Below are 26,238 nucleotides of genomic sequence, written 5' to 3'. Positions count from 1 at the left end.
AGGGGTGCCCTGGCCCAGACCAGCAGAAGAGAAAGAGGAACAGGGATGTCCTTAGAGGCCCCACTTTTGACTGCTTCCTTTCCCTGCATTTTCACTGCAGAACAGAAGCTAAGAGAAAAGGCAGGTTTTTGTCTGAAATAAAATAAGCCTCATACCTAGATGTTTCCAGACTAATCTTCTTTTGGATTGTGGCTGAAACCTAACTTGAGGCCCAGTGAGCAGAAAGAGCCAGTGTGAATAGTGTGTGTGTGTGTGTGTGTGTGTGTGTGTGTGTGTGTGTGTGTGTGTGTGTGGTCTGTGGGTTCACAGCCTGGGGCTGGGGTGTGAATATTTCCCCCCATCAAAGTCTCATGGCTCTCTGGGACTCTCATAAGACTTTTTTTTTTTAAAACATTATTGATTGCTTGATTGGTTTTAGGGCCACACCTGGTGGTGCTCATGGGTTACTCCTGGCTCTGCACCCCCTGGCAGGCCGGGGGACCATACTGGATGCTAGAAATTGAACCAGGTCCCTCCCAGGTTGGCTTCTTGGAAGGCGAATGCCCTACCGCTGTGCTATCTCTCCAGCCCTATGAGACTTTTCTAGTCATCTTTTGGGGCCACACCTGGGGTACTCAAGGAACCAGATGGGGCTCTAAACACCAAACTGGGGTCAGCTATGTGTAAGGGAAGTGCCTTATCTCCTGGACTATCTCTTTGTACCCCTTGCATGCTGAGCTTGGAAAGAGTCTGTTACCAGCCACCAGAAGGAGCCCAAAATGGATCTTGGGACATGACACAGTGGAGGAAAACAGGCAGATGACAGGTAATTTTGCCAGCCATGACATTGTCACATCTCATCCAGAGAACCCAGAACCCACCAATCCTCCTGGCTCTCAATTCTCCCCATGGCCAGGGCCTCTGGTAGACACTACCGGGACTGTGGACCTGGCTTTTCCTTGACTTCCACAAAGCCTGCTTTCTCCTGGTTTCCATGACGGCCCTTCTGCAGCCTATGCCATTTTTTACTGGGCCCCTCAAGAGCTCCCTAAGCCAGGCTGAGTCCTGGCCAGGTTCCGAGGAAGGAGAAATGTGTCAGCCCTGGTAGGTGCAGATTTTGGCTCAATGGCACCTTCAGCAGATATCTGTGGGCTCTACAGAACCACTTGTGCCCTGAGCGGCTGTGAGTAGTGCGAGGAGTAGAGGAAGCTGAGGTAGGCAGTGCTTGAGCAGGACTTTGCTCACCTCCAGTCCACCTACAGCTCTGCCCCTCCACTTGTAGTTCAACACACCGTGTGTGGCAAATCTGCTGTGCCCAAAACCTCCTCCCCCATCTCCCTGTTCTCACTCCTATGGCCCTTTTCCAGGGCTTGGTACCCAGAGACGATGGGCCTGGAAGCTTTTCTATCATCCCTCATGTTCACTCAGTAATGGAACCTCTGGGATAGGTGGGTCCTAAAGGTTCTATGGCCCCATCTAGGAACTTTGCAAGGCCTGGGGAAGGCTGTGAGGGTGTGTGACATCTGTTGGTCCCCCAAGGAGGTATGGGCCAGGCTAGATATCAGCAGGAGATTGACTCAATTCCCTGCCTGCTGCCCAGGGGGATACAGGCGCCAATGATGACGACTTCCAAATGAATGTGTGGCTGTTCGGTAGATTTTAAGAATTTCATTTCTTGGAAAGGGCATAAGCTCAATTAATAGACCTCATTAACTTCAAAGATGTATCGTGGCAGCACCGCCGCCTTCTCGGGAGGCCTGGCTCCATTAACTTGAATGCACTTCTGATAGGTCGCATACGCTCAGAACAGCTCGAAGCAGTGCAGACAGATCTCAAGGGCCACCGACTCTCGACTTCAGCGGCTTCCCAGCTGTCCTGGTTGTGCCTGCCTCTGAGTGCCCACTGTCCCTCATATCTTGCTTTGCACCCACCTTCCCACTCCATGGAGAGTGGAAGGAAGCACTCAAGAACCCCCAATTTCTGTGGAGACATCTCAGATTTGTCTCTGACTCGAGGAAACATGACAGCCACCCTCGATCCCCGTTGGGCTCAGGGGTACAATGAGTGTCTCTGAGTACCAGGCATTGGGCACCCAGCACTGGCTTCCACTCAGGCTCTGCCCCTTCCACCTAGGTAAACTGCAAGTGGTGCCCAGGGCTCCAAAACGAGGATCTGGTGAGATGCGGGTCTGGGAGCAAATGCTGACCCAGGAAATAATCCACATAGAGAAAAGGTATGGAAAGAATGGGTTTAGGAAATCCAGCACTCAAGCCAGGAATTCCACCCACCACACAAGCTTTCTGCTCCTGAGAAGGAAAGCAGCTTAGGGGAGGAAGCCTGAAGAAATGAACACCTAACTTCCTCAGACCCTTGCTTTTATTGACAAGAACTAGGCCACATCCTAGGGTGGGAGAGGAATACGAAGTAGAGAATAATCTAATAATCCCATCACCTGATCACACCTTAGAGTGGAGTATGAATATTGGTTAGGGTAGGACCAGTAATCCAACGGTAAATATCTCCCCCAGCTTCTCCTTTCTCTCCAGGAAGGAGTTTGCCTCACAAGGCAGCCTCAGAGAGGACACAGTGGAGGACTAATAACAGCTGCATGAGAGATAGCACAGTGGTAGAGCATTTGCCTTGCACAAAGCCAACCTGGGACAAGCCCAGGCTCGATTCCCAGCATTTCATATGGTCTCCTGACCCTGCCAGGAGCAATTTCTGCAAGAAGAGCTAGGAGTAACATGTGAGTGCTGCCCGATGTGGCCCAAAACAACAACAACAACAACAACAACAACAACAACAACAACAACCACCACCACCACTCGGGAAATAGTACAAAGGGACACTCAGGGACATCTGAGGTCCTTGGTCAACAGGCTCAATTTGGGGGTGATCTTGAGAGCAAGACATCCTGACATGCTTACTAAGCTACTGTTTCATTCTGGAAGATTCTTTGGACACTGATGGACAAGTGTGGTTGCCCCTTTATCAATGTTCTCAGGAAGGAGGAGGAGTCTGTGGACTTCAACTTCCTGAAATTATCACAGTACAAAAGCCACTTTAAAATTCACATTGAAAGGGCTGGAGAGATAGCATGGAGGTATGAAGTTGGCCTTGCATGTAGAAGGACAGTGGTTTGAATCCCGGCATCCCATATGGTCCCTCGAACCTGCCAGAAGCAATTTCTGAGCACAGAGCCAGGAGTAACCCCTGAGCGCTGCTGAGTGTGACCCCCAAAAAATCCCAAAAAATTCATATTGAAAGAAAACACCTTTAAGATCTTCTGCCTAGAGAGACTGGGAAGGTAGTGTTTGACTCAGGAGAGACCAGGAGCACCCACAGGTCGTGACCCATTCCCATGTGACTCTTCAGAAAGGGGCCTTTAAAGAGGTAGTGGTGGTTGAATGAGATCATCCGGGTGGGACCTGAATCCACGGATAAGAGAGCCAGGGCCTCACAATTGGGCAGCCGTGAGTTGGATCCTATGACTTCCCACATGTGCTAAGCCCATCTCAGCAGCAGCACCATATCGACCAGCACAGCCATCTCTTGCACACCACAATTGCGTGTGTGACCCCCACCCATCCAGATACTGAAAAAGCTCCCATCACAAGTGAAGAGGAAGGCTGGAGCGATAGCTCAGAGATAGAGTGTTTGTTTGCCTTGCATGCAGCCAACTCAGGACAGATCCTGGTTGGATCACCAGCATACCATATGGTCCCCCAAGCCTGCCAGGAGTGATTACTAAGTGCAGGGCCAGGAGTAACCCCTGAGCACCACAGTGTGACCCAAACCCCTTTCCCCAGCCCCCCCCCCCAAAAAAAAGTAAAGGGGAATAAAATAAATAGGAGGATGGGAAGCCAAGAGTACACCACAGTAAATGTTATATAAAGGCACCAAAGAGAGTGCTGAATGCCAGGCACAAGAAAAGCCAGTGCTGCTGTCACTCTATTGTAGGATACCCAACCTCCAGAACCCCAAGCAACACATTCCTGGGGTTCAAGCTCCCATCTGAGGCATTCATGGCTGCAGCTGACAGATACACAGCCCATAGGAGGCAATGATATGGGCCAGGGCAAGTGCAAACACCAGGCTCTGGGGCTCCACAGACCATTCTGATGAGGGAAGACAAGGCCCCAGGGATCAGCAGTGCTCCCCACCCTCTGAGGCTGCAGCAGAACCTCTTCTCGGTCTCAGGCAGAAGTGTCAGGCCTCTGAGGTGCATTATTTTGAAAAGGGAGGAAGGCTAAGAAAACAGCAATGACAACTATTTCAGTCAATTGCCACCTTTGGGCCATATTTTCCTGGAGCAATCTACATGATGTTTTTCTGTTCTTCACCCTGAGGCTCGTATTATTTTTACTTTTTACATTTCTGGGAGGACGTGAAGGGGGCGTTTCAGAACTGGATCATTCCTACCAAATTGCTTCTCGTTAAGCCAGGTGGGTGACGCGTTTTCTCTGGCTTTCTGTTTCATGGTTTGGGGTTTCCTCTTTCTTCCCTGTCCTTATCCCATGGGCACCTATCAGCTGTCATTGTCCCTGGAAGGCCAGTGCATGGGTTGGAAATAAACCAACCCCCTCTAGGAGACAGGTCAACTCACCCCAAATTCCCAGTCAGGGGTACTGCCCCCACGACTCCTACCCAGATTGAAGACCCTAAACACCAAGGGGGTCTTCATTCCAACGGCCATGGGGGTCTCACTGAATGAGTCCTTGCCTAGATCCCAGTTCCTGCAGGCACCATCACTGTCAGGGAGATTAGGGGGGAAACTGGAGGCCTGAGGAAGGTCAGAAAATGGACTCTGGGCTGAGAGAAAGGGATTCTGGGACCTGCAGTGTATATCTCTAGTGCCAAGCCTCAAATCAAGGCAGATCCCAAGAATCCTTGAGCAGAAGCGCATGTGAGTATATTTGAGCATGTGAATATGCATATACAAAATATGCAAAAATGCATATGTGTGTGAGAGAACACATGTGAGTGCATGTGCACCATTAGCATGCATGGGAAGGTGTACAAAAGCATGTGTGAATATGTCTACATATGTGATATATGTGAGTGGCCTTTGAGTGTAACAGAGTGTGTCTGAATGTGTTTGCAAGTGTTAGAGTGTAACTATGACAGCTGCAGTGGTGGAGAAGTCACCTAATCAGGGATGCATGCTGGTACCAAGTTCTCTCTTCTAACATCTCATATGGAAAACTTCTGCCCCTGATTTCTTTCTCTACCCCAACTCTCCATCATCCCTTCATCCTTCCATCTTTCTCCATCCTTCCCTATTTCTCCTTCATTCCTTCCCCATTCCTCCCTGCCTCCCTCCAACCCCATTCCCCCTCTCATTCTTTCCCTTCATTCCTCCTCTCCTTTCTCTCCCCTATCATTTCTTCAGCCTTTATATAAAGCCAGGGTCACACTGTTATTATCCATTTCCCTGGTTCCTGCATGCCCACTGCAGAATGGAGGTTCCTTGCACTTTCTGGGCCAATGTCCCAGGGTGTTGAGAGCCCCCAAGTGGATGAGAGGTGACAGTGCCTGAGATGCAAAGAGGCCCAGGGTACAGGGGTTTTCTGTCCTGAACCCTGATGGTCGCAATCTTCAGAGCCAATAATTCTTTGTGGGTTGTACTGTGCCAAGGCACACTGCTAAGGAATTTTCATCAGATGACACCCTTCATCTTCACCAAATCTAAGGGGCAAGTTCTAGATGATTCCCTATTCCAGATGAAGAAACTGAGATGGATTTTCAGATTCTACTGGCTTGAGTGCATGCTCAAAACTTTTGTTTTGTTTTGTTTTGGGGTCACACCCGGCAGCGCTCAGGGGTTACTCCTGGCTCTACACTCAGAAATCACTCCTGGCAGGTTCGGGGGACCATATGGGATGCCAGGATTTGAACCACCGTCCTTCTGCATGCAAGGCAAACGCCTTACCTCCATGCCATCTCTCTAGCCCCTGCATACTTGAAACTTTGATCAAGACATGTGGTATATGTTCTACCAAAGTAAACACTAAGAAAGGTATCCATCCTGCCCTCTGAACCTGAGAGTAGATGACAGGTGTGTGTGTGTGTGTGTGTGTGTGTGTGTGTGTGTGTGTGTGTGTGTGTGTTGGGGGAAACCAGCTACAGAATAAAGTCCCTCCTGAGAATGTGCCTAGGTGGTATTTGGCAGCAGGGCAGTGACACTGGACCTTGTGAGGGATCCAAGACTGGCCACGGTTTCCCCCAACTTCCAACCCAATTATAGACAAATGTCACACACAGTTTGCAATCAAATTCCAATAGAACTCATTTGTTTTCCTTCCCTTATCACTTTACACACATGAAATCCATTTTAATTAGCTTTCAATATATAGTCTAAAGACCAAAAAAAAAAAAAGTCCTACTACAGATTGCTCCCCACCCTTCTCCCCAACCTCCAATGGTTCTTAGAGAAAGATTTATCTCATGTTTCTTAAGAAAATCTATATGTGCTCAATGCATTTAAATAACACTCATTATAGCCAGCGGCATGCAGGCCGGCATCTCAAGTCACAGATGAGAGACAATCGCTTGACCTATTGCAAATCAAAAAGCATTTCCACACCACCTTTATTTTTCATTTGGTTAAGTTTTAAATTAAAGTCCCAATGCCCGTTTGGGAAAGGCAGCCCAAGGAACGGAGGCTCCGCAACTGAAATTTCAGCTCAGTCGATCAGAAGATAATTACAAGAAACAAAAATGTGAAATTTTAAATTGGGGCACTAATGATGTCTAAAAATACTGGGAACCCGTCCCGGTGGCCGGCCGGCCCGGCTCTTCATGGAGGGAATCGCTCTGTAATTATTCAGCCCTGCTCTGTCTCACAATAGCAGGAAGAGGGGAAGGAGAAAGGGAAGGTGTGTATGTGTGTGTGTGTGTGTGTGTGTGTGTGTGTGTGTGTGTGTGTGTGTGTGTGTGTCTGGCCAGTGTGTCTGGGTCACTAGGGTACCCCCTGGGCTCTGTCAGAGCCAGCTGTCACTCAGAAGTATAAAAGAAATTGGGCTTCAGAGTCAGACCATCCCTGGGGGCAAAATTAAGAGTGACCCAAATCCAAAGCCACGTGGCTTGGTCCAGAATGGGGTCCCTCGCTTTCTCGCTCGGCAGCATTCAGAGCCGGGGTTTGGGAAACCAAGCTTCTCTGACAGAGATGAAGTTGTTTGACAGGCGAGATGACAGACAAATTATAGCTTGAGCAAGAAAGGCTTTTAAGATTAGAAATGAAAGGAGGAATTACTTAAAAAAAAAATACTTCCCCACCTCCCCCAACAACAAACCACAACCAACACCAACCCCACCCGGACTTGATTCTGGGGGCCCTGTGATGTGCCCCTCTGCCCATCTCCCTTACAGAGATGGGGAGAACCTGCTCTCAGGGGCCATGAGGAGAGAAGTGAGCTTAGCATGGGGAAGTGCCCAAATGCTGAGCTTGGAAATGGACAAGACGGACGGGTCCCAGGGTCACTGGTTGGGGCTTATCCCACCCCTGTGCCCATTCAGGGTCTTGCCCATATTTCCTTCTGCATATCTAGGTCCCTGGACCGTGCATAAGTATTTCAGGAGTGGCTCTGTGTGGACTCCCAGCTAGGCACATACATACAAGGGCCAGAGAACCCGGTCTTGTAGCTCAGCACAGCCCAGGAGCTTCATTTGCATCTGCTCACAGATGACTTTGCTGGGTACCTGGAACCCACCAGCAGCCCCCAGGGTGGGTGAGGCAGTCCTGGGAGCTACCCAGCTGTCAGTGCTTAATCTGGGCCACAACTGATGGTACTGAGTGTTGGGAACCACAGAGCATTGGGGGTCAAACCCAGGCTTCCTCTGCTTCAGCTCCTGGGCAGTCTCCAAGCCAGGCTTTTTTTTTTTTAATAAGGAGGATAACTTCACTAAAACACTAATTCAAACAAAAATAAATAAAATAATGCAGTTCATTAAAAAAATAAAATAAATTAAAGATCTTCAAGCGAGAGTTTACCAGAATTCTAGAATTTAGACTTCGTTTTCTATCATTTTTGACATTCATAAAAGGTGCAGCAGTTTCCAGCAAAGGCGGACAGAGCTCATTTTGAAAGGAACTGAAGTCGGTGGAGGCCAGATTGTTCGACAGGCCTGGATGGCCTCCAAAGGATAAAGGCAGGAGAGCAGGGATGGAGCAGGGCTGGCCCAAGATGTCATCTCTGGGGTGCAGGCTGGGCAGGGGGCTGCAGACTCTGCAGTGCTCTGAGGCCCCCTTCTAAGACCTGCTCCTTTTCAATAGAGACATGCCCCCCCCCCAGCACTGTGTACCTGTCTCAGCAGGAATGGGGTCCCACTGTCTGGACCTTGCAAAAACCCCTGTGGCCTCAACCTGTGTCCAGGTGCAAACCTGCCACACAGGCCCCTCGGATGGCTTATTTGCCGGTGGCCTTTGCCCTCCCCTCTGGTCAGGCTCAACTTCCTGTTGAGGACCCATCTTGGGGACCTTCTGGGATGAGAGAGAGACTGCATGTCTGGACTAGAAAGATGTTTTCTCAGTATGCTCAAATTCAGGACCCACACATTCTCCCAGGGAAGAGATGACAGATGGTTCACCTTCTGCTTGTTCTCATGGATGGAAGGCAGAGACCCCTGAACCCCATGGTAGCAGCCCATTTCTGGTTCATGGTACTAGGGACCTGGCCATAGCACAGAGCTGAGGACAAGACCTACATGGTCTGGAGGCAGAAGGCCATAGGCTAGACTGATGGGGACCCCACCTGCCTCCCCCACACCTTCCCTCCACCTCCCTCAGGCTGCAACCTCTGTGAGGGGGTTTTGTGAAGGAGCCTTCTGTGCTCTTAGCATCATGGCAGCCACATGACCCGCACAGACAGAGGCAGAGATCATAGGGAGGGGAACATGGAGGCTGTGGGACTTACCTTTGGGGTGCCCGGGGTCGGTGAATTCATACTTCCCCACGCCGATGGTGCGAAGCATCTGCAGCCCATGGGCCGAGTCAGTGGAGGGGGGCCCGTTGGTAGAAGGGGCCCCACTGGGGAGGGTGGCAGACGGCTGGGCTGTTGGCGGTGGAGGCATCAGGGGCCCCGCCATGTGGCCGTTACCCACGGCAGTGGGTCCTGGGCGGGCTACCTGCCCCACACTGGCCAGAGTGGACACGGCCAGGGGTTGTGGGCTGGCGTACAGCGCCTGGGCTGGCATGTTCACCACCACGCTGCTCAGTGGCTGGGCTGGAGGCTGTGGGAGCGAGTAGTGGCCTGGCATCAGTGGGAGCTGGGGCCCCACGTGGGGAGGCAGCGAGGGGGTCACCCCAATAACCGGAGCCTGCACATTCACTGCCGGGCTGAAGGTGGGAGGCTGGGCCACACCGTAGGAGTGTGCGATCAGGGTGGGCTGGCTCCCGGCGGCCACCGTGGTCACCCATGGCCCAGTGCCTGCAAGAGAGACAGAGGAAATGTCAGTGTCTGGGGTGTCCACACTCACTGGGCCATACAAAGGGATGAAATTCTGACCTTTAGAAACTCATACATTTAGCATTTTTGTTTTTGGCCCACGCTTGGAAGTGCTCAGGGCTTATTCCTGGCTCTGCTCGCAGGAATCACTCCTGGGGTGTTCAAGGGACCATATGGGATGCTGCGGATCGAACCCAGGTTGGCCTCATGCAAGACAAGTGCTGTGCTATGTATGTTGTAAGGTGATACCTTATTTAACCCAAAACAAAGATCATTCTTGGTTTCTTTGAGAGTTTTTTGTTGGTTTGTTTAGGGGTCAAATCGAGAGGGACTCAGGGGTCAGGGGGACCATAGGGGTCATCGGGATTTGAGCCATGGTCTGTTTGGGTCCACCGTAGACAGGCGCCTTACCCTTTAGACCATTTCCACTCTGTGAAAGGGAGAGTGGTTTCTTTTTGTTTGTTTGTTTGTTTGTTTTTGTCTTTGATCCTTGGTTTCTTTGTATCTGTTTGTTTACAACTTGGTTTCAACCAGAACAAAGATTGTCTTATATGTGTATCTGGGTGGGTGGGTGGGTGGGGGACAGACTCAGGATAGCCTGAATATCTGCCCTTATTATGTCCTTACTACCCCACCTGGGGGTGGTCTCTGTACTCAATAAAAACAGTTCTGGCAGGCAGCTTGCTCGGGATACCGAGATACGAGGTAGAAGACTGCTAGACTATATGTGTTTCACCTTCAGCCTGGTTTGGATTATTTCAAGCGCTACCCTGATTCAGACTCATTCATCTGGGGTTGGAGATACAGTGCATGGGGTGATTTTACACAATGGCTCCAGCCTGGGGCTCATAGATTTAGAATCTGGTTAAGAGAGTACAGGGTAGGGGCCGGGCGGTGGCGCTCGAAGTAAGGTGCCTGCCTTACCTGCGCTAGCCTAGGAGACGGACCGCGGTTCGATCCCCCGGCATCCCATATGGTCCCCCAAGCCAGGAGCGACTTCTGAGCGCATAGCCAGGAGTAACCCCTGAGCGTCACCGGGTGTGGCCCAAAAACCAAAAAAAAAAAAAAAAAAAAGAGAGTACAGGGTAAGTGGGGTGAATGCGAAGTCCCAGGGGACTTGGAGCAGAAAGCACCCCCTGCCTGGGACAGGGTGAGAGGGGATAGAGACAAGGAGACCTGGGTTGGACTTGTAGCACAGCCATGAGTTAGAGCAGTGCCCAAACACTAATCTTCTCTGGACTCTGCCTGTCCATCTGCTGGGGGTGTGTGGAGGCCTACACAGCCCTGGCTCCCTGGGAGATGAATGTGGAGGGCATTTGAGAACTCACAAAGTAGCAAATGGACCAGGGGATTTGGCACAACTTGAGTCTGTTCTACACACAGCGGCTCTCATTTCCTTTCCAGAAACTGTCAACCCTTGAATTCATGGGAGAAGAAACGACTGGGGATGGGCAGCTGTGTGCTGGGCAAGGTGGGTAACATATGGGCATGGGGATCCAGGACAGGCAGGCTGTGGTATGGGTTGCAAGGGTTGGCTCAGAAAACACACTAAAGGGGGCTGGAGCAATAGCACAGCAGTAAGGCATTTGGTAAGGCATTTGCCTTGCATGCAGCAAACACAGGGTGGACCCCGGTTTGAATCCTGGCATCCCATATGGTCCCCTGAACCTGCCAGGAGTGACCCCCCCAGTACAGGAAGTAACACCTGTACGCTGCCAGGTGTGACCCCCCCAAAAAAAACCCCCAAACAAACCAGAAAGCACACTAAGGAAAACATGAATCTGGGCCCTGGCTCTAGCATATGCACAGGAAATGACTGGTGGCCATGAGAGGACCCCAGGAAGGTTTCCGTTTGATCACAGCTTAGGGGTATTGTAGAAAGCAGAGAGCCCAGTGTGCAATGTGTCATTTCTCAATGAATGCAAGTACCCCACACACTGCAGGGGTGACTGAGAAACTTGTTCTGGGTCTGAGGTTGGGGTCTGGCTGCCCAGCCCAGCCCTGCAGACAGTGGTGCCGTGCTTGGGACACTTACTTGGGTTGTCGCTTTCCCGCATCTGCTTGGACGGCGGCTCGTCTGTGTCCCAGGGCGTGGACTGGTTGATGGGCGTCTGTCCCCACCGGATGCTGGTGGTGAGGCCCTGGGAAGGATTGTCCGATTTGGAGATGCCGGGAGCCTGGGGAAAAGCAGAGGGGAAGAAAAGTGAGTTCTGTCTATCCAGGTCACTGCTCTGGGATCACCTGCAGTTACACCACTGAACCCAGGAGGCTGAGCCAAAGACCCAGCTTGTCTAGTATCTGGAGTGGGGGATGAGGGGGTGTAAGCCCAGCTCTTGCCTCTCTCAGAAGCCACCCCAATATCTCCCTGGCCTTATCATCACTCTTCGTCTGATCAGTGCGTGAAGCCATGTTCCCCCAGCCTTGGCTCATCCTTCCAACCTCTACCTACCCCTGTCACCACATGGCAGGTGCACTGAGAAAAAATTGGGATGGACTCAGCGTCTCCCTGCGACACAGCATGACAGTACTTCAAAGCTGAGAAAGCAGGCTTGGAGGCGGCATGGCCATGGGGAATAGAGAGCATGAGGCCCATGCAGGATAGCTGCCATCTTGTCTCCCACTCTGGTGGGCAACGGGCATCTTCATAGGACCCCTGGCCCCTAGCTGCAGGCAACTTCTGTCCCAGGCCCTCAATGATTTATTTATATTTTGAGTCAGGAAGAAATGACCTTGGTCTGACCTGCAGCCACAGATCTGAAGTGGAATATTACAGAATCACAAAAAATTACACTTGCCAAGAGTTCCTGATGCGCTGGCTGGGGGTTCCCACTCTATTAGGATTGAAGAAGGCAAGCCAGCAGGACACACACAAAACCTCCTGGCTGGAGAGAGAGCAAGAGCCGAAGGGGAAATCCAAAATGCTCTGGGGACCCATAGTCTTGATCAGGGGGTCTGAATGACTTAAGATTCTCTAGTCTAGGGGACCAGAGTGATGGCGCAGGCGGTAAGGCATTTGCTTTGCAGGCAGCTGACTCAGGATGGACTGTGGTTCGATTACCTGCACCCCAAGCCAGGAGCGATTTTTGAGTGCATAGCCAAGAGTAACCCCTGAGCATCAGGGGTTTTGGAGTATGCGGTACCCCAAAAAAGATTCTCTAGTCTGGGGGCTGGAGAGCTACTACAATGATAGGGCAGTTGCCTTGCATGCAGCCAACCCTGAACAGACCCTGGTTCGATTCCCTGCATCTCATATGGTCCCCCATGCCTGCCAGGGTGATTTCTGAGTGCAGAGCCAGGAGTAACCCCTGAGGATCATCAGATGTGGTCCAAACACCAAAAACCAAAAGAAAAAAAAAGATTATCTCACATATTTGCCCACGTTTTTCTTGATGGCCTTTATTTGTGATTTAACAATAAGTAAAAATAAATAATTATAACTCAGAAGCCCTGCTGGTGAATGAGTCATGGGGATGTGAGGGGTTCTGGGTCTCTCAGGGGCACTTTTAGAAGATTGACTCCCCAAAGGGTGAGACTTAGTCCAGATTTGATAGAGTAGTGTGAGAGGCAGTGAAGGCTGCTCATTAAGCAGGGCCAGAGAAGGCAAGAGGGTACCTTAGGGACACTTTATTACTTATCTTTTATTTATTTATTTTATTATTATAATTTTTTTGGGGGGGGTCACACCCGGCAGCGCTCAGGAAGGGTTCCTCCTGGCTCTATGCTCAGAAATTGCTCCTGGCTGGCTCCGAGGACCATATGGGATGCTGGGATTTGAACCACCATCCTTCTGCATGAAAGGTAAAACCCTACCTTCATGCCATCTCTCCTGCCCCATTACTTATCATTTTTATGATTTGAGGGCCACCAACGATTCTCAGTTAACTGGGGTAACAGTTTAGTGCAAGAGCCCTGGAATATGGTGCTGTTTGGACCTGAGGTACTAGGGACTGCCACGGAGGGCCTGAAGGCCACCAGGGCAGTGCTTGGTGTGGACCCCTGGGGCTCCCCACATCCTCCCTGAGCCACCTCCAGCCTTTCTTGTCTTCTGTGGAAGCCCCTGAAATAACCCCTAGAAGGCCTGCCCCTTTGCTGACCAGCAAGACACTTTGGCTCTGCATCAGGCCAGCCAGGAAGGAGCGGCAGGAATTTTTGGGAGCTCTGATGCTGATGCAGAGAAGGTGGCGACTGTGTTAAGCCAATGGACTTAGCAGCTCAGAGAATAATACAGGGTCTCCTCTCTTAAGTAGATTGCCAGGGTGCCCGACTTGCAGCCCTCTCTCAAAGCCCATTTTGTCCAGGTGGGCTCAGGTCACAGACATGGCAATCTCCAACATCCTCCTCCTCCTCCTCCTCCTCCTCTTCCTCCTCCTCCTCCTCCTCATCATCATCATCATCACAGTATTAACTGTTGGGGGCAAATCCTATGGCAGGAGCCACTCACATCCTATTTGGGATAAAGTTGGACTATGGAGCCTCCAGCGGTGTCAGGACAGACACCCCATCCTGCCAGGAGGGGGCGCTGCAGCACCTCTCTGCAACTCTGGTTTGCAGGGTCCTAAGGGACCGCCTGCCTCTCCTTGCATTAGCATCCCTCCTTCCCAGCTTCCAGCAGTGCATGAGAGCAGAGGTGTGGGTCTCTGCTAACCAGACCTGGAACCCTTGCAGCAGACAAGCCCCATTCTGCCCAATAATGGGAAGTGCTGGAACCTTCCCCTGTGCTCAGGCCTGAGATTTCAAACCCTGCTGACAGCCTGCTCACTTGCAAATCTGCAAGACAGCTGGTGTGTGGGGCCAGTACACCAGGGACACAGAGGAACCGGTGCGGCCAGAATAAGCTCTTGCCTGGCCGTGTCCGTGGGGAGTAGGAACAGTGAGTGCTTGTGGGGAAAGTAGCTTCTCAAGCAGAGCTTGGGGGGGGGGGTCCAGGGTGATACTTGGCGATGAAGCGACCATTTGGGAAAAGGCTGTATTGCTCAGACTGAGGCTGCTGCATCATGTGGGGGCTACCAGGACTGCACCTGACAGAGCTTGGGGGAAGCCTGTGGGGGCCAGCAGTGCTGGGCATGGAACATGGGGCCTTGTGCATGTCAGGTACATGCGCACGTGCACCCCTTCTGTCCAGTACACACCTAGGGGAGGCCGAGGGGGTTGGCCCTGTGATCAAGAGCGGGTCTCTGAGCTTCATATGGGTCTGGGGTGAAGGAACAGAGGATGGTTCCAGATGGTGAGCCGCTAGGCTGGGACCCTCATGCCTTTGCCATAAAACTGCTAGAGGCTGCTCGTAGATCTAGTTAGCACCCCCAGATCCAACCCTGCTGTGGGTAAAAGAGAGAGGATGTGGGGTACAAGCTCCGAGTTTCATCCATACCCAAATGGCACTGTGAGCACCTCCCAGTGGGCACCACTCTTGGGCTGGTACTGACTTTGCTGGGGGGTCCTTGCTCAGCTGACAATGCAACCCACAAACATCTAGATATGAGAAATACAACATAACGAGGCCAACACCTGGCAGAGCATTTTCCGTCTTTCCTGAACTCATGCTGTTTCCTGCCCCTCCAGAATATGCCTTTAAGTTTCATGCCAGATTCTCCCCACCCCTGTACATCTATGGAGTTTATGCTTGAATCACCCCCCCCCCCCAACTACCTCCAGAGTCTACCTCTTGCCTTGGGCTCATGCTGGTCTTATCTGGGAACTCAGATCATCTCCAAGATACCTGGGCCCCCCACATACCATAACCTGCCTACCTTGCTCATGGTGGGGTGCTGGCAGGTCTTCCACTAAGCTCACTGAGGAAACAGGCCCTGGTCCCTCAGCTTGTCCTGCCACTTTCTGGGCCTGAAGCATCATGGGGCCCAGGGTCAGTGGTGTCCAGGCCTGCTCCCTGCCCTGGCAGCAGCCAAATGAGCCTTTGTAAAATAAAAGGATCACCCCACACACCGTGTCTCCAACCCCCACACAGACAGGTCTGAAGCAGCAGGGTAGCAGTGAAGAATTAATAAACCAAGCCAGTCAGCAGAGAGTCATGGAGTCAGTGGCTTCTCATGGCTTCTCTTTCATGGTGTCTGTCAGAGCCAAAAGCCAGGATTGCTTCTTTCTTTATTAAACCAACACCCACCCACCAGGAGGGGAAAGGTTCAGTAATCCAGGTGGACTTTTACATATAAAAAGGAGATATTTACAGGAAGAGGAAGATGAGGGAATGCCTTTGTTTTGGGTTAATATCTGAGTGTCATCGTATAGGGTTAGTTGGGCCGGAGAGATAGCATGGAGGTAAGGCATTTGCCTTGCGTGCAGAAGGTTGGTGGTTCGAATCCCAGCATCCCATATGGTCCCCCTTGCCTGCCAGGGGCGATTTCTGAGCATAGAGCCAGGAGTAACCCCTGAACGCCACCAGATGTGACCCCCCCCCAAAAAAAAATCTTACAGGGTTGGTCAGCTCTAGGACCATGAGGATGAACAAAACAAACAAAAGGGGAGCAGACCCCAGGTGGTAAGGCACTGGGCAGTTCCAGGCCTAGCCTTCAAGGACTCAGCTTCTGCCCTAGTCATGATGTTGCCAGGCCAGTCCAGTGTCCCGAAAATGATCCTACGAGGCATCCTCCAGCCTTGCAGACTTCTTGGCCCATGTCTCTAAGATCTAGCAACAAGGTGAAGCCCCTCAGAAGTCTAAAGGACATAGTAGACCCCAGAGACAGCAGGAGCCCAAGACGCAAACCCTGCCTGCAAGTCACTTGTGCCATGACATTTGCTTCCACAAGGACAGGCCAGCCTGAGACAATGAAGCTGTGATGATGCAAGTAGCAGCATCTTCCTAGCATTCCATGGTTGGAGAGGGAAGTGGAGGAGGGAAGTGGTTTGGAAGGAAAATGGGATGGCAGAGAAGATGAAGTAGGCATGCTCGGTGAACACCTTGGACTTTTCCTCTTTCTTTTTATCTCAGGGATCCCCACAATAACTGCTAAATTCAGGAGAGCCCAAGTGATGTGCACTCCATACCCCAAGGTCCCCTTCTGACAAGCAGCTGCTGGCTGGGCTGAGTCCCACATCATACCTTCAGCACCTTTTCCATTTTGTGTTTGTTTGGGGGGCTACACCTGGAAGTGCTGGAGGACTAGGTGTGCCGAGGCCTGAATCCGGGACTCCTGCATTTGTGTGGTCTGGCCCACAGCCTTCTCACTGGTCCCCCAACATCTATTGTGCAGGCCCAGCCCCCTGTGTAACATCCACCTCCAAGAGGCAGCCAGGAAACCATGCTGCCAGCTTCCCTGTCACAGGTTCTGCAGCTCCAACAGGCTTGGGTGAGATTTTGCTTTTCCTTTATTTTGTAATTATTTTTGGGGGGTGAGATCTTTCCCATCTGGAAGCTGAGCCGTCAGAGAAATTCAGCACAGCTCCGAGGCCAGGCTCAGTGAAGCTGACACGTGTGAATTTAGGAGCATGAGGATGGGGGTGCTCCTGGACCCAGCTCAGAATGCTGCTTTTCTTTTCACTTGGGGGAGAGCTCAGTTCTTCTTCGAACTCCCAGAGAAGTTTCTCACACCTCTTCTTGGGCTCTTTGGAGTATCACCGGCTTGGAGAGACCATCACTGAGGGTCTCACCACTTCCACCTAGCCCCCCCAACCCTGTAAGGCAGTCTCCCTTTTCCAGCACACCTTCAGGTACTGCTCAGCAAACTTATTCAGCATGGTTGTGTGTGTTGTGCATATGTATCTGTCTATGTGTATAAGTGTTTATGTGTGTGTAGTTGGGGACTCGCAGGGCCTCTCATATAAAGGTGGCACTGGTGAGCAAGTATTCCTTAATGGGACAACTAGGGGGGCTCAAAGGGGGCTGTTTTGCTATCTGGGTTTCGGTTTGTTGAAAAAAAAAATAATTTTGGGCCGAAGCAGTGGTGCAGCGGTAGGGTGCTTTGCCTTGCACGTGACTGACATAGGACAGACCACGGTTTGATTCCTGGAGTCCCATATGGTCCCCCAAGCCAGGAGTGATTTCTGAGCTCATAGCGAGAGGTTTTTAACCTCTGAGCATCACCGGGTGTGGGCCCAAAACAAAACAAAACAAAAAAATTTCTCCTTTCTTTCCCTTCACTTTAGTGGCTTGAGCACTGGGGTTTTCAGAGAGGCCCAGCTGTGGTACTTGAACATTTCCTCACTGTCCTGCTTGCAGCACTCCTAGCCCAACAACAACACAGCCAGAGAGTGCTTGCATATGTGGGACACCAGGGATTTGAACTTGTAACCATATACTTGGAATCTAACTGCGCTGTTCTTTGAAGGGTTCAGGGGTTAGGTCTGGCAGATTATTGCTGTGGGTATTGGTTTCAAGATCATGCAGCTGGAGTCTCACCCCCCCTTTCTGGGAGGGGTCCCCAGACCTGAATGCACGTGAAAAGCATCTGGGGAAGTTCAGAAGGCAAACCCAGAGCTTTGGAGGCTGGGGTACACCCTCCCTTCCCCTTGGTAGTATGGGTGTTTCAGGGACCCCACAATGGGCACCAGGAGAACCAAAGCTCAGGCTCAGGCCTCCGGTGGGACTGTAGGAGCCTTTGGGGCTGGAGCACTGGGCAGGCCTTGCTGAGAGACTCTCAGGGGTCCTAACTTTAGGGACTATGTCATGGCCTGAGCCTACAGGGTCAGACATGGGCTCTGCAGACCCTAAACTCTGCCTCTTGGGCTCTGGGAAGCGCCGCTGGCACTTAGGGTCTATTGTTCTCCTTTGAGGGTTGTACTGAGTGACAAACTTGGCAGTCAGGATTTGTGGGTGCTGAGAGTGGCTAGGTGGCCCCCATGAGTGAGACTGCCCTCTCTGAGTCCCTCCCTGGGTCCAGGCCAAGGCCCCCTGCACTCCCACTATTCCCCCCGCAGTAGTCCCACTATGCATCCAGAGTCCAGTGAAATTTCTAATGATATGACCCGACGATGTGTTAAATTGAGATGCTTGGAAGTGGAGGCCGAAGAGGTGTGAGGGACCTGCACTTACCTTTCTCTACCAATTTGCTGCTAAATGGCTGCTTTCAGAGCAACTTACAGAAAAGCAATTCTTTATTCAAATTTTAATTTCCATCTTGTCATATTAAATATAGACCCGGATTCCAATCACATTACGGAATAAGATGTCTCAGGATGCCTACACGCCTGCTGGGCACTGGGGAGGGAGTGAAGTGGGGGGCGGGTGGCTGAGGAACACTGGCCCATGACCTGGCCTTGCTGCCCAACCCCTTTGATCATTACAGACTCAGTGGAGCCTGCCACCTGCTTTTTGGGCTCTCACTGCTCACTGCTAGGTCTCCGATCAAGTCTGAGCCATTCTGAGACTCTGGGAGGGAGTATCTGTGACAGTGAGAATGTTCCCAGGGGTCCAGGAGATATAGCACAGCCATAGGGCCTTTGCTTTACATGCAGCAGACCCGGGATGGATCCAGGTTCAGTTTCCAGCATCCCATATGGTCCCTAGAACCTGCCAGGAGCAATTTCTGAGCACAGAGCCAGGAGTAACCAGAGCGCAGCTGGGTGTGGCCCCAAAACCAAAATAAATAAATTGAAAAAAAAAGAAAAAGGAAGAATGTTCCTAAGTCTCTGGCTGCTACTGTCACAGGGCATTAGCTCCATGGATGCCACATCCATAGGGCCACAGTCCAGGAACAAGGGCTGGGGTTTCCTCACCCCTCAAATGCCATTGGTCAGGCTTTCTGCTCCAATCATGAACACAGGTTGGATGCAGAGTCAGATCACTGGTCTCTCCAGCTCCTCAGCCTGTAGCTACTCCATGGGCAGAATAGTCTTCCCTTGCCTAATCCTGTCCTGTCCCCTGACTTTCCCATGGACCCTGATCATGGTGGTTTCTGATATTCCATCTGGCACCTACCTGGGTTTTTTTTTTTTTTTTTTCGGTTGTTGGGTCACACCTGGCAGCACTCTGGGGTTCCTCCTGGCTCTACGCTCAGAAATTGCCCTTGGCAGGCTCAGGGGACCATATGGGATGCCGGGATTCGAACCACCATCCTTCTGCATGAAAGGCAAATGCCTTATCTCCATGCTATCTCTCCGGCTCCTCCTACCTGCCTTTTGAGGGATTCTGGGGGATCCCCAAACGCTCCTTTCTGTCCCCTCATTGTTCCTCTTCTCCCCTTGGGCCTTTATGGGATCCCTGACCTTTGGGAGATGCCCACTGAGGTGCCCCATTGCCTATCTTTGGTCTCTGATCCCCACAATCATGGTCTCTACTCTCTTCCTACGTGCTCTTCCCTCCCAGTCCTCTAATAATGATTTTTCCATGGCTCCCAAAACCGAGATGGGGATTCCTCCACCCACAGTTCTAATGGTCCCCACTGTTGCTGTGTCCCCTGGGCACCCACAGACCATGCTCTCCCTCCCCTACTCTTACCGATCATAGTGCGACACCCTAATCCTGATAGAATTCAGCTTCCCCTATCCAACACCAACTTTATGTGCTGTGGCCCTTTCTCGTCGTTCATTGGTGTGGCCTGGACAGACTCTTAGGCCTGGTCCAAGACTGGCCCGAAGCTCCTAACCATGCCTGGACCATACCTGGCCCCATCGTTTCTTCCTCTAAACCCCTCCCCTTTGCATGGACCATGTGGACAAAAGAAACGGACACACACACACACACACACACACATCCCCTCAAACTGGCAGAACCTCACAACATAAAGCTTTCAACTTTTCTCTAACAAATTTCAAGTGAAAACTTCTCAGTCGCATTTCCAAGTAACTTTTCATCCATAACAAAAACCCACACCATTTTCAAAGGGGCTTTGAAATAAGATCACCTAGGAAAAAAAAAAAAAAAAGCTGACCGTAAATGAAAGTATGAGAAGAAAGAGGCCTTCGCGCCTGGTTTCCGCTCTCCTCTCAGAGCCGCTTCCCTTTCATTCTGCCGAAAGGTGAGGGCAGGCTGGCCTCGGCAGGGGCCTGTGATGCAGCCCGAGGCCACTGGGACAGGAGGGCCACCTGCTCTTTCATCGTCCCCCTACTTCTGCAGGCCCTCGTGGCCCTCACAGCTGTGGCCCCTGCCCATCCCGCTGCTCCCTGGCAACTGCCTGTTCACTGTCCCCCAGTTATGGGTGAACTCAGAATCCCTCTGAGAATGTGACTTGTCTTCATCATTCCTGGTTGTCACCTCTAAAGAAAAGAAGAGAAGCTGGGCCGGACTTGGAGCCCTGTGGACTTGCTCACAAGATGCTTCTGAAAGAGCAGCTTGGCGGGCATGATGCCTGGCTGGTCCAGGCCCGCCCCGTCTCAGCCTGTGGAAGCCCAGGGTCACTTGCAGGCCCGCCCCTCACTGCCCCACTGAGCTGCTGCCTCTGGAGCCTTTGCTGTCTTCAGATGAAAAGTCTTCCTGAAGCTGTGAGCAAATGCCCTCTCTGCTGATCTGTGGGCTGAACCCGAGGTGATTGCACTGACCTGGCGGGGTCCTCCGAGGCTAGGATTTTGGTGTCCCCCAGTGGAATCTGCTACAGATCCCTAAGCGTGCGATCAAAGACAGGGGCCTCTGGAGGTTGAGTTGGGCCCGGACAAGCTGGGCCTTCTGTGCAGAGGTGGTCCCCAATCTTTCAGAACCCGTTCTAAGGCCAGAACCCCCAAGAGCCAGAAGAAACCCCAGAGCGAGCCCTGCTACCCATCACAACCTCTTTGGGTTTCCCCTCTTCAATAAGCACCCTCCACCCCTCTTGTTTTCTTCCCCTTTATCTTTGCTTGTGGCATTTGATATGGCAGCTGGAACAGGGCAGGTAAGTGGTACCCTGTGCCCTGGGTCGTCTGCATGGTCGGGTCAGTGCTCCCCAAACGCTGGACTCCTCCAGTAGTGGAGTTGGCATATGGAGTTGGCACAGGGCACCCCTCTTAACTGTGAGGGCACAGTGAGGGTTTGGTGGGACTCACTGCAGTGCTCATACATGCCTCCATGCCCACCCATGTATTTAGCTCTTAGGGATTGTCATCTTTATGATGCTGGACATACCTGGCTGAAGGGGGAAACATAAATTGCTTGTGGAACAATCGGTCCCAGACAGCAGAGTCACCAGAATTGAACTCAGCATACATGGGACCCCCTAGGACTTGGTCTTATGACCACATGACCACATTCTAGGTCTCTTTGAGAGTGTCCCAGCTCCGACACTCCTTTGAAGAGCTTTGTCTCTCTCTGCCTTTGGAGCTGTATATTGGTGGAGCTCTCCGTGCCACAGCTCCCTGGCAAGAGGGACTCATTCCGGGCTCGGAAAAATCTCTGTTGTGGGCCTCTGACTTCTCCAAGCAGACTGAGTTTCACTCTCCCAGCCAGCAAGCATGGCCCCAGCACAGATCTATTCGGCGACCTCATTAGAGACCTCACAGGGGAAGGGACTGCGGTAGGGCCACCTCGGGGTCAGACAGGACAAAGAAACAAACAAGGAGACACCGATGAGCCCTGCACCCCCATAGTGAAGGAACTCATCAGTGATTGTGGGGACTTCCAGAACAAGTCACTGCGCCACTGTGGGGCTCGGGAGGGAGCAGGGTGGGGCGTTGCTGCAGAATATTCCAGAAGTATGCAGTGAGGATCTGGGCCTGCCTTGTTTCGGCTCCCTGGAGCTCGCTCTATGCTTTGTGCTGGCTCAAGCTGTGGGTAATGAGCGGAGCAGGGCTAGGCGGGTCTGGAGGGAGAGCTGCGCCCTCTGGCTGCAGCCCAGTTTCGAGTCCTGAACTCGGAACTGAGGTGATTGAAGTGGTTCTTTAAAGGAACTGGCACTGCTAATGCCTGCCCATCCCTTCAGGCATTGGGCAGAGAGATTCACGCTAAATGCACTGAAGGGCCCATGCAGGGGAAGAGGCAAGATCCTTGAGGAGAGGAGAAGGGGTGTGATGGGTAGATGGACAGGAGAGGACTGGGGGTGACCAGAGCCCTGAAGGCCTCCCCAAGGGACTGGAGTAGCCACTGGGCTGACCTGCAGAGTGGCTGGGCTAGGCCTACCTAGTAGATGGCAGTCCTGTGGCCATTTGCTGGAGACACTTGAGAGGATGAGAGGATCCCAAAAACTGTCTACTGAGGGTCCCTCCTGAGCAGGCCTTCCTTTCCTTAACTCTGGCAGCACTGTCTGGTTATCTGGTTCTATCGCTGTGTTCAGGCTCATGGACTTCTGGTGGTACAGTCAGTCGGTCAGTCACTTTACTCACTCACTCACTCACTCACTCACTGGTTCCTTCAATCATCCACTCACTCACTCACTCACTCACTCACTCACTCACTCACTCACTCACTCACTCACTCACTCACTCAAGCTTTCATTCCTGCAGCATTTCATGAGGAAAGTTCTGGCATTAGGAGACCGTGGCCCTGAAGGCTTAACAGACCGTGGAGAACTCCCTGGAGCACAAGGCTTACAATATTATCCTCTGAACCTGAGCTGTGTCAGTTTGCTTGGGAGTGCTCTGGGGCCGAGGTGTGAGTATACATACATACATACATACATACATACATACATACATACATACATATATATGTATGTATATATATCTGGTCTGAGCACACACCCTGTGTTAGTCACACAGGCCGTGCGAGGCTGATGGTGTGATAGAAACATCAGTCCCAGGTCTACCTGGCCTCACATAGCTGGCTCCTAACGATCACCTCTTGCTGGGCTCAGCCAGGCACCTCTTCTGTGTCCTTCTGTGTCTCTACCTCTGATGAAGACACTCAGTCCTTTGTGGAGGCCCATCCTTGGGGCCTCATGTAAACCTAAGTATTTCCCCCAAATCCCATCTCTAACTACCATAATACAATGGGACTTTGGGAGGGAGTTGATTTATGAATTTGGGTGGGACACATAGCAAAGGCACAGGGGGAAGGCACTGGCTGAACTTAAAAGACACCTACATGCCTGTGATCTCCCTGTCCGCCTTGCCCCTGGAGCCCAATATTTTTTGAGGGGGGCCCACACTGATGGTGCTCAGGGCTTACTCATGGCTCTTACTCAGGGATCACTCCTGGCAGTGCTCAGGAGACCATATAAAATACTTGGGATTGAACCTAGGTCGGTCACACACAAGGCAAGTGCCCTACCTGCTGTATCATTGCTCTGTATTATTATTGCTATGTTATTACTCTGGCCTCCCCAAATGTCAGATGAAAGGACAACCCTGCTCCTCCTAGCAGGCTGAGCTCCCTATTTCCGGGGTTTTCTCCCCCCCCCACCCCACTGCTCACAATAATCTCCATGATCTCGAGTCTTTCCCGAATGCTGTTGAAAGGCTTGTTGTATTTATCTCCGGAGGATCCCGTGTGCCCCAGTGCAATTCTCCATTGTCATGGTTCATTTTAATTTCCTCTAAGGCTGTTGGCCACTCTTGTGTTCAGAAATAGCTTGTTCCACTTAATAAAAGCGCTTAAATATGCAGGCCCGAGAAGTTTCCTGGGCTTGTTCGTCAGAATGTCAGCGTCAGCGGCGGGGCACACGCCTGTCTTGTGCAGTTTAGGCTGAGCGCAGGCTGGGGGGTTTTGGGCAGGGTGTGGGAACGGAGATGGGGTGGGAGCTTCTTGTGGCCAGGACTCTGTGCAGCATGGAGAGCCCGGGGCTGCAGGGGGAAGCCTGCTTCAATTCACTTCTCAGAGCCTCTGGTTCTGACTTCCACAGAGTTGGCATGATGGATCTCAGGCTGGAGGTTAAAGCACTTGCCTTGCATGCAGAAGACCCCAGTTTGATTTCTGGCACCACCGAGTCCCCCACAAGCCTTGTTAGGAGTCATTCCTAAGCGCAGAGCCAGGAGTAGACCCTGAGCAACACTGGGTGTAGCCCACAAACCAACAACACATAAATAGAAGAGGGATTTCAGTGCACACCCTCTTTTCAGGGCTGGGCAGAGCAGGGACTTCTGCAGAGGGCAGCTGCCCAATAACCCCGGGGCCCCAGAGAAGGTCAGGAGAGGGCTGGGCCAGGCACAATCTTTCTCCCAAATCTGTTTCTATCTACTAATTAGGGTCTGAGATCCCTGTAAGTTGCAGATCATCAACCAAGTGGACAAGGCATGGGGATCCTTCATTCAGAAACCCCACCATGGGGGCCAGAATGAAAGCATAGTGGTAAGGTGTTTGCCTTGTACGCTGCTGACCCAGGGTTCGATCCCTGGCATCCCATATGGTCCCCTGAGCCAGGAGCAATTTCTGAGTGTAGAGCCAGGGGTAACCACTGAGCACCGCCAGATGTGCCCCCCCCCCCCAAATAAAGGAAGAGAAAGAAACCCTTCTGTGGCCTTGAACTGAAAGCCAGGTTGCTAAACCTAACACAGTGTTACCCCCCAGCTATAACCTCCAGGGGCTCCCCTCCCAACCTCGCCCCTTGCCCACTAGTATCTTCCACTTCCTGAACATCTTCTACTTCCTGGTACTGCACATGAGACCCAGAGTACTTGCAGCCTCATATCTACCTAGTGGGCACAAGAGAGCATAGAAGGAGCCACCCAGCCTAGTCCTGGCAGCTCCTGCTGCTGCATTGGCTCTTCGCGATCAGAGTCCTGCCCACATACCTGCAGACTTGGCAGCTACCGAGAGGAGCTCCACCGGTAAAAGACAGGAGCCAGGAGCCCATCGGGCATGGGGGCTGAGGGAGGAGCTGCCCCTCTAGATCAGAGCAGTGGACAGACACCTGCCCTCTGTGATTGTTTCTCCTCCAGTGGCCCTGAAACCCACCGTCTCCCATGACCCTCAGCGCCTACCTCCCAGATGCTTTTTCCTAAATCAGCTTCCATCGTGACTCATTTCAGTTTTAAAACAAGAAAACATCAACAAACACGGCGGAGGGAAACAGATGGTAACAATTACAGGAGGGAGAAAACAGTCACTCCCTTTTGGGAAGGGGGGCAACAAACATACTGTCCCCAGACCATGCGGTGTCCTGGCCAGCGCTGTGCCCACCAGGGCTGTGGTCTCTACTGGGGACAGACCAGGTGGGCCTGGAGACCACAGCGGGTGGATCCCTGATAGGCAGGTCCCCTGGAATTGCAATTGTAGGAAGAGAAGGAGAGATGGTTCAGCACCTTCCGAGCTTCCTTGCTCCTTAGATGCCTGGCGGAGTCCCACATCCGAGTGGGCACTGCCTCCCTCTCCCTGCAGAACCCTCGAGTTCTGACAGCAAAATGCAACTTCCTTGGGTACATGAGAGCCCGTGCTATGGTGCTGATGTGAGACCCAGCGCAAACAAGCAGGTGAGCTAAAACCAGTGCTCAGAACCTCCCACACTGCCTCTTCACACTCCTGAAACAGCCAGTTCCAGAGCCTGTGCTATATGGGCTGAGGTGTTAGTGAGTGCAGTGGACTCAGGGCATGGCTCCCCCAGAGATGGTTCCCACAGAGGAGCCTGAAATCAGTAGGGGATGGGGGACTCTGTGTGTGTGTGTGTGTGTGTGTGTGTGTGTGTGTGTGAACTGTGGTGGGTGGCCAAGGGTAAATGATCAGATGAGGGTCTGGAGAACTGAACTAGGAGGTTTCCTGGGGGACTCTGTGTGTGTGTGTGTGTGTGAACTGTGGTGGGTGGCCAAGGGTAAACAATCAGATGAGGGTCTGGAGAACTGAACTAGGGGGTTTCCCGAACCCCATTTACTGGTACCCCAATTTACGCATTTTTTTCCAGCAGTCACAAAGGTTCTGATCTACAACAGATCAAGCTGGTGGAGATATGTAAGAAACACTTGCAGGGTCACAGAGATAGTACAGTGGGCAGGGTGCTTGCCTTGCATGTGGATAACATGGGTTTGGTCCCCACCACCCAGATGGACCCTTGAACCTTCCAGGCATAATCCCTGAGTGCAGAGCTAGGAG

General features: G+C 51.9%; 1 protein-coding gene across 1 annotated transcript in view; it reads right to left on the bottom strand.

The window, feature by feature from the left end:
• KLHL29 (kelch like family member 29) overlaps positions 1-26,238 on the bottom strand; it is a 257,953-nt gene that overhangs the window by 40,032 nt on the left and 191,683 nt on the right. The window contains exons 4-5 of the mRNA XM_049784506.1: positions 11,461-11,602; positions 8,895-9,407 (exon numbers count right to left, since the gene is read on the bottom strand). Of these exons, the coding sequence (XP_049640463.1) occupies positions 8,895-9,407; positions 11,461-11,602 (655 nt within the window). The remainder of the gene's footprint in view (positions 1-8,894; positions 9,408-11,460; positions 11,603-26,238) is intronic.

The sequence above is a fragment of the Suncus etruscus genome, chromosome 12, assembly GCF_024139225.1.
Source record: "Suncus etruscus isolate mSunEtr1 chromosome 12, mSunEtr1.pri.cur, whole genome shotgun sequence".
Taxonomy (NCBI): domain Eukaryota; kingdom Metazoa; phylum Chordata; class Mammalia; order Eulipotyphla; family Soricidae; genus Suncus; species Suncus etruscus.
The sequence above is the reverse complement of the archived record's forward strand: the minus strand, read 5'-3'. Positions and strand labels throughout refer to the sequence as shown.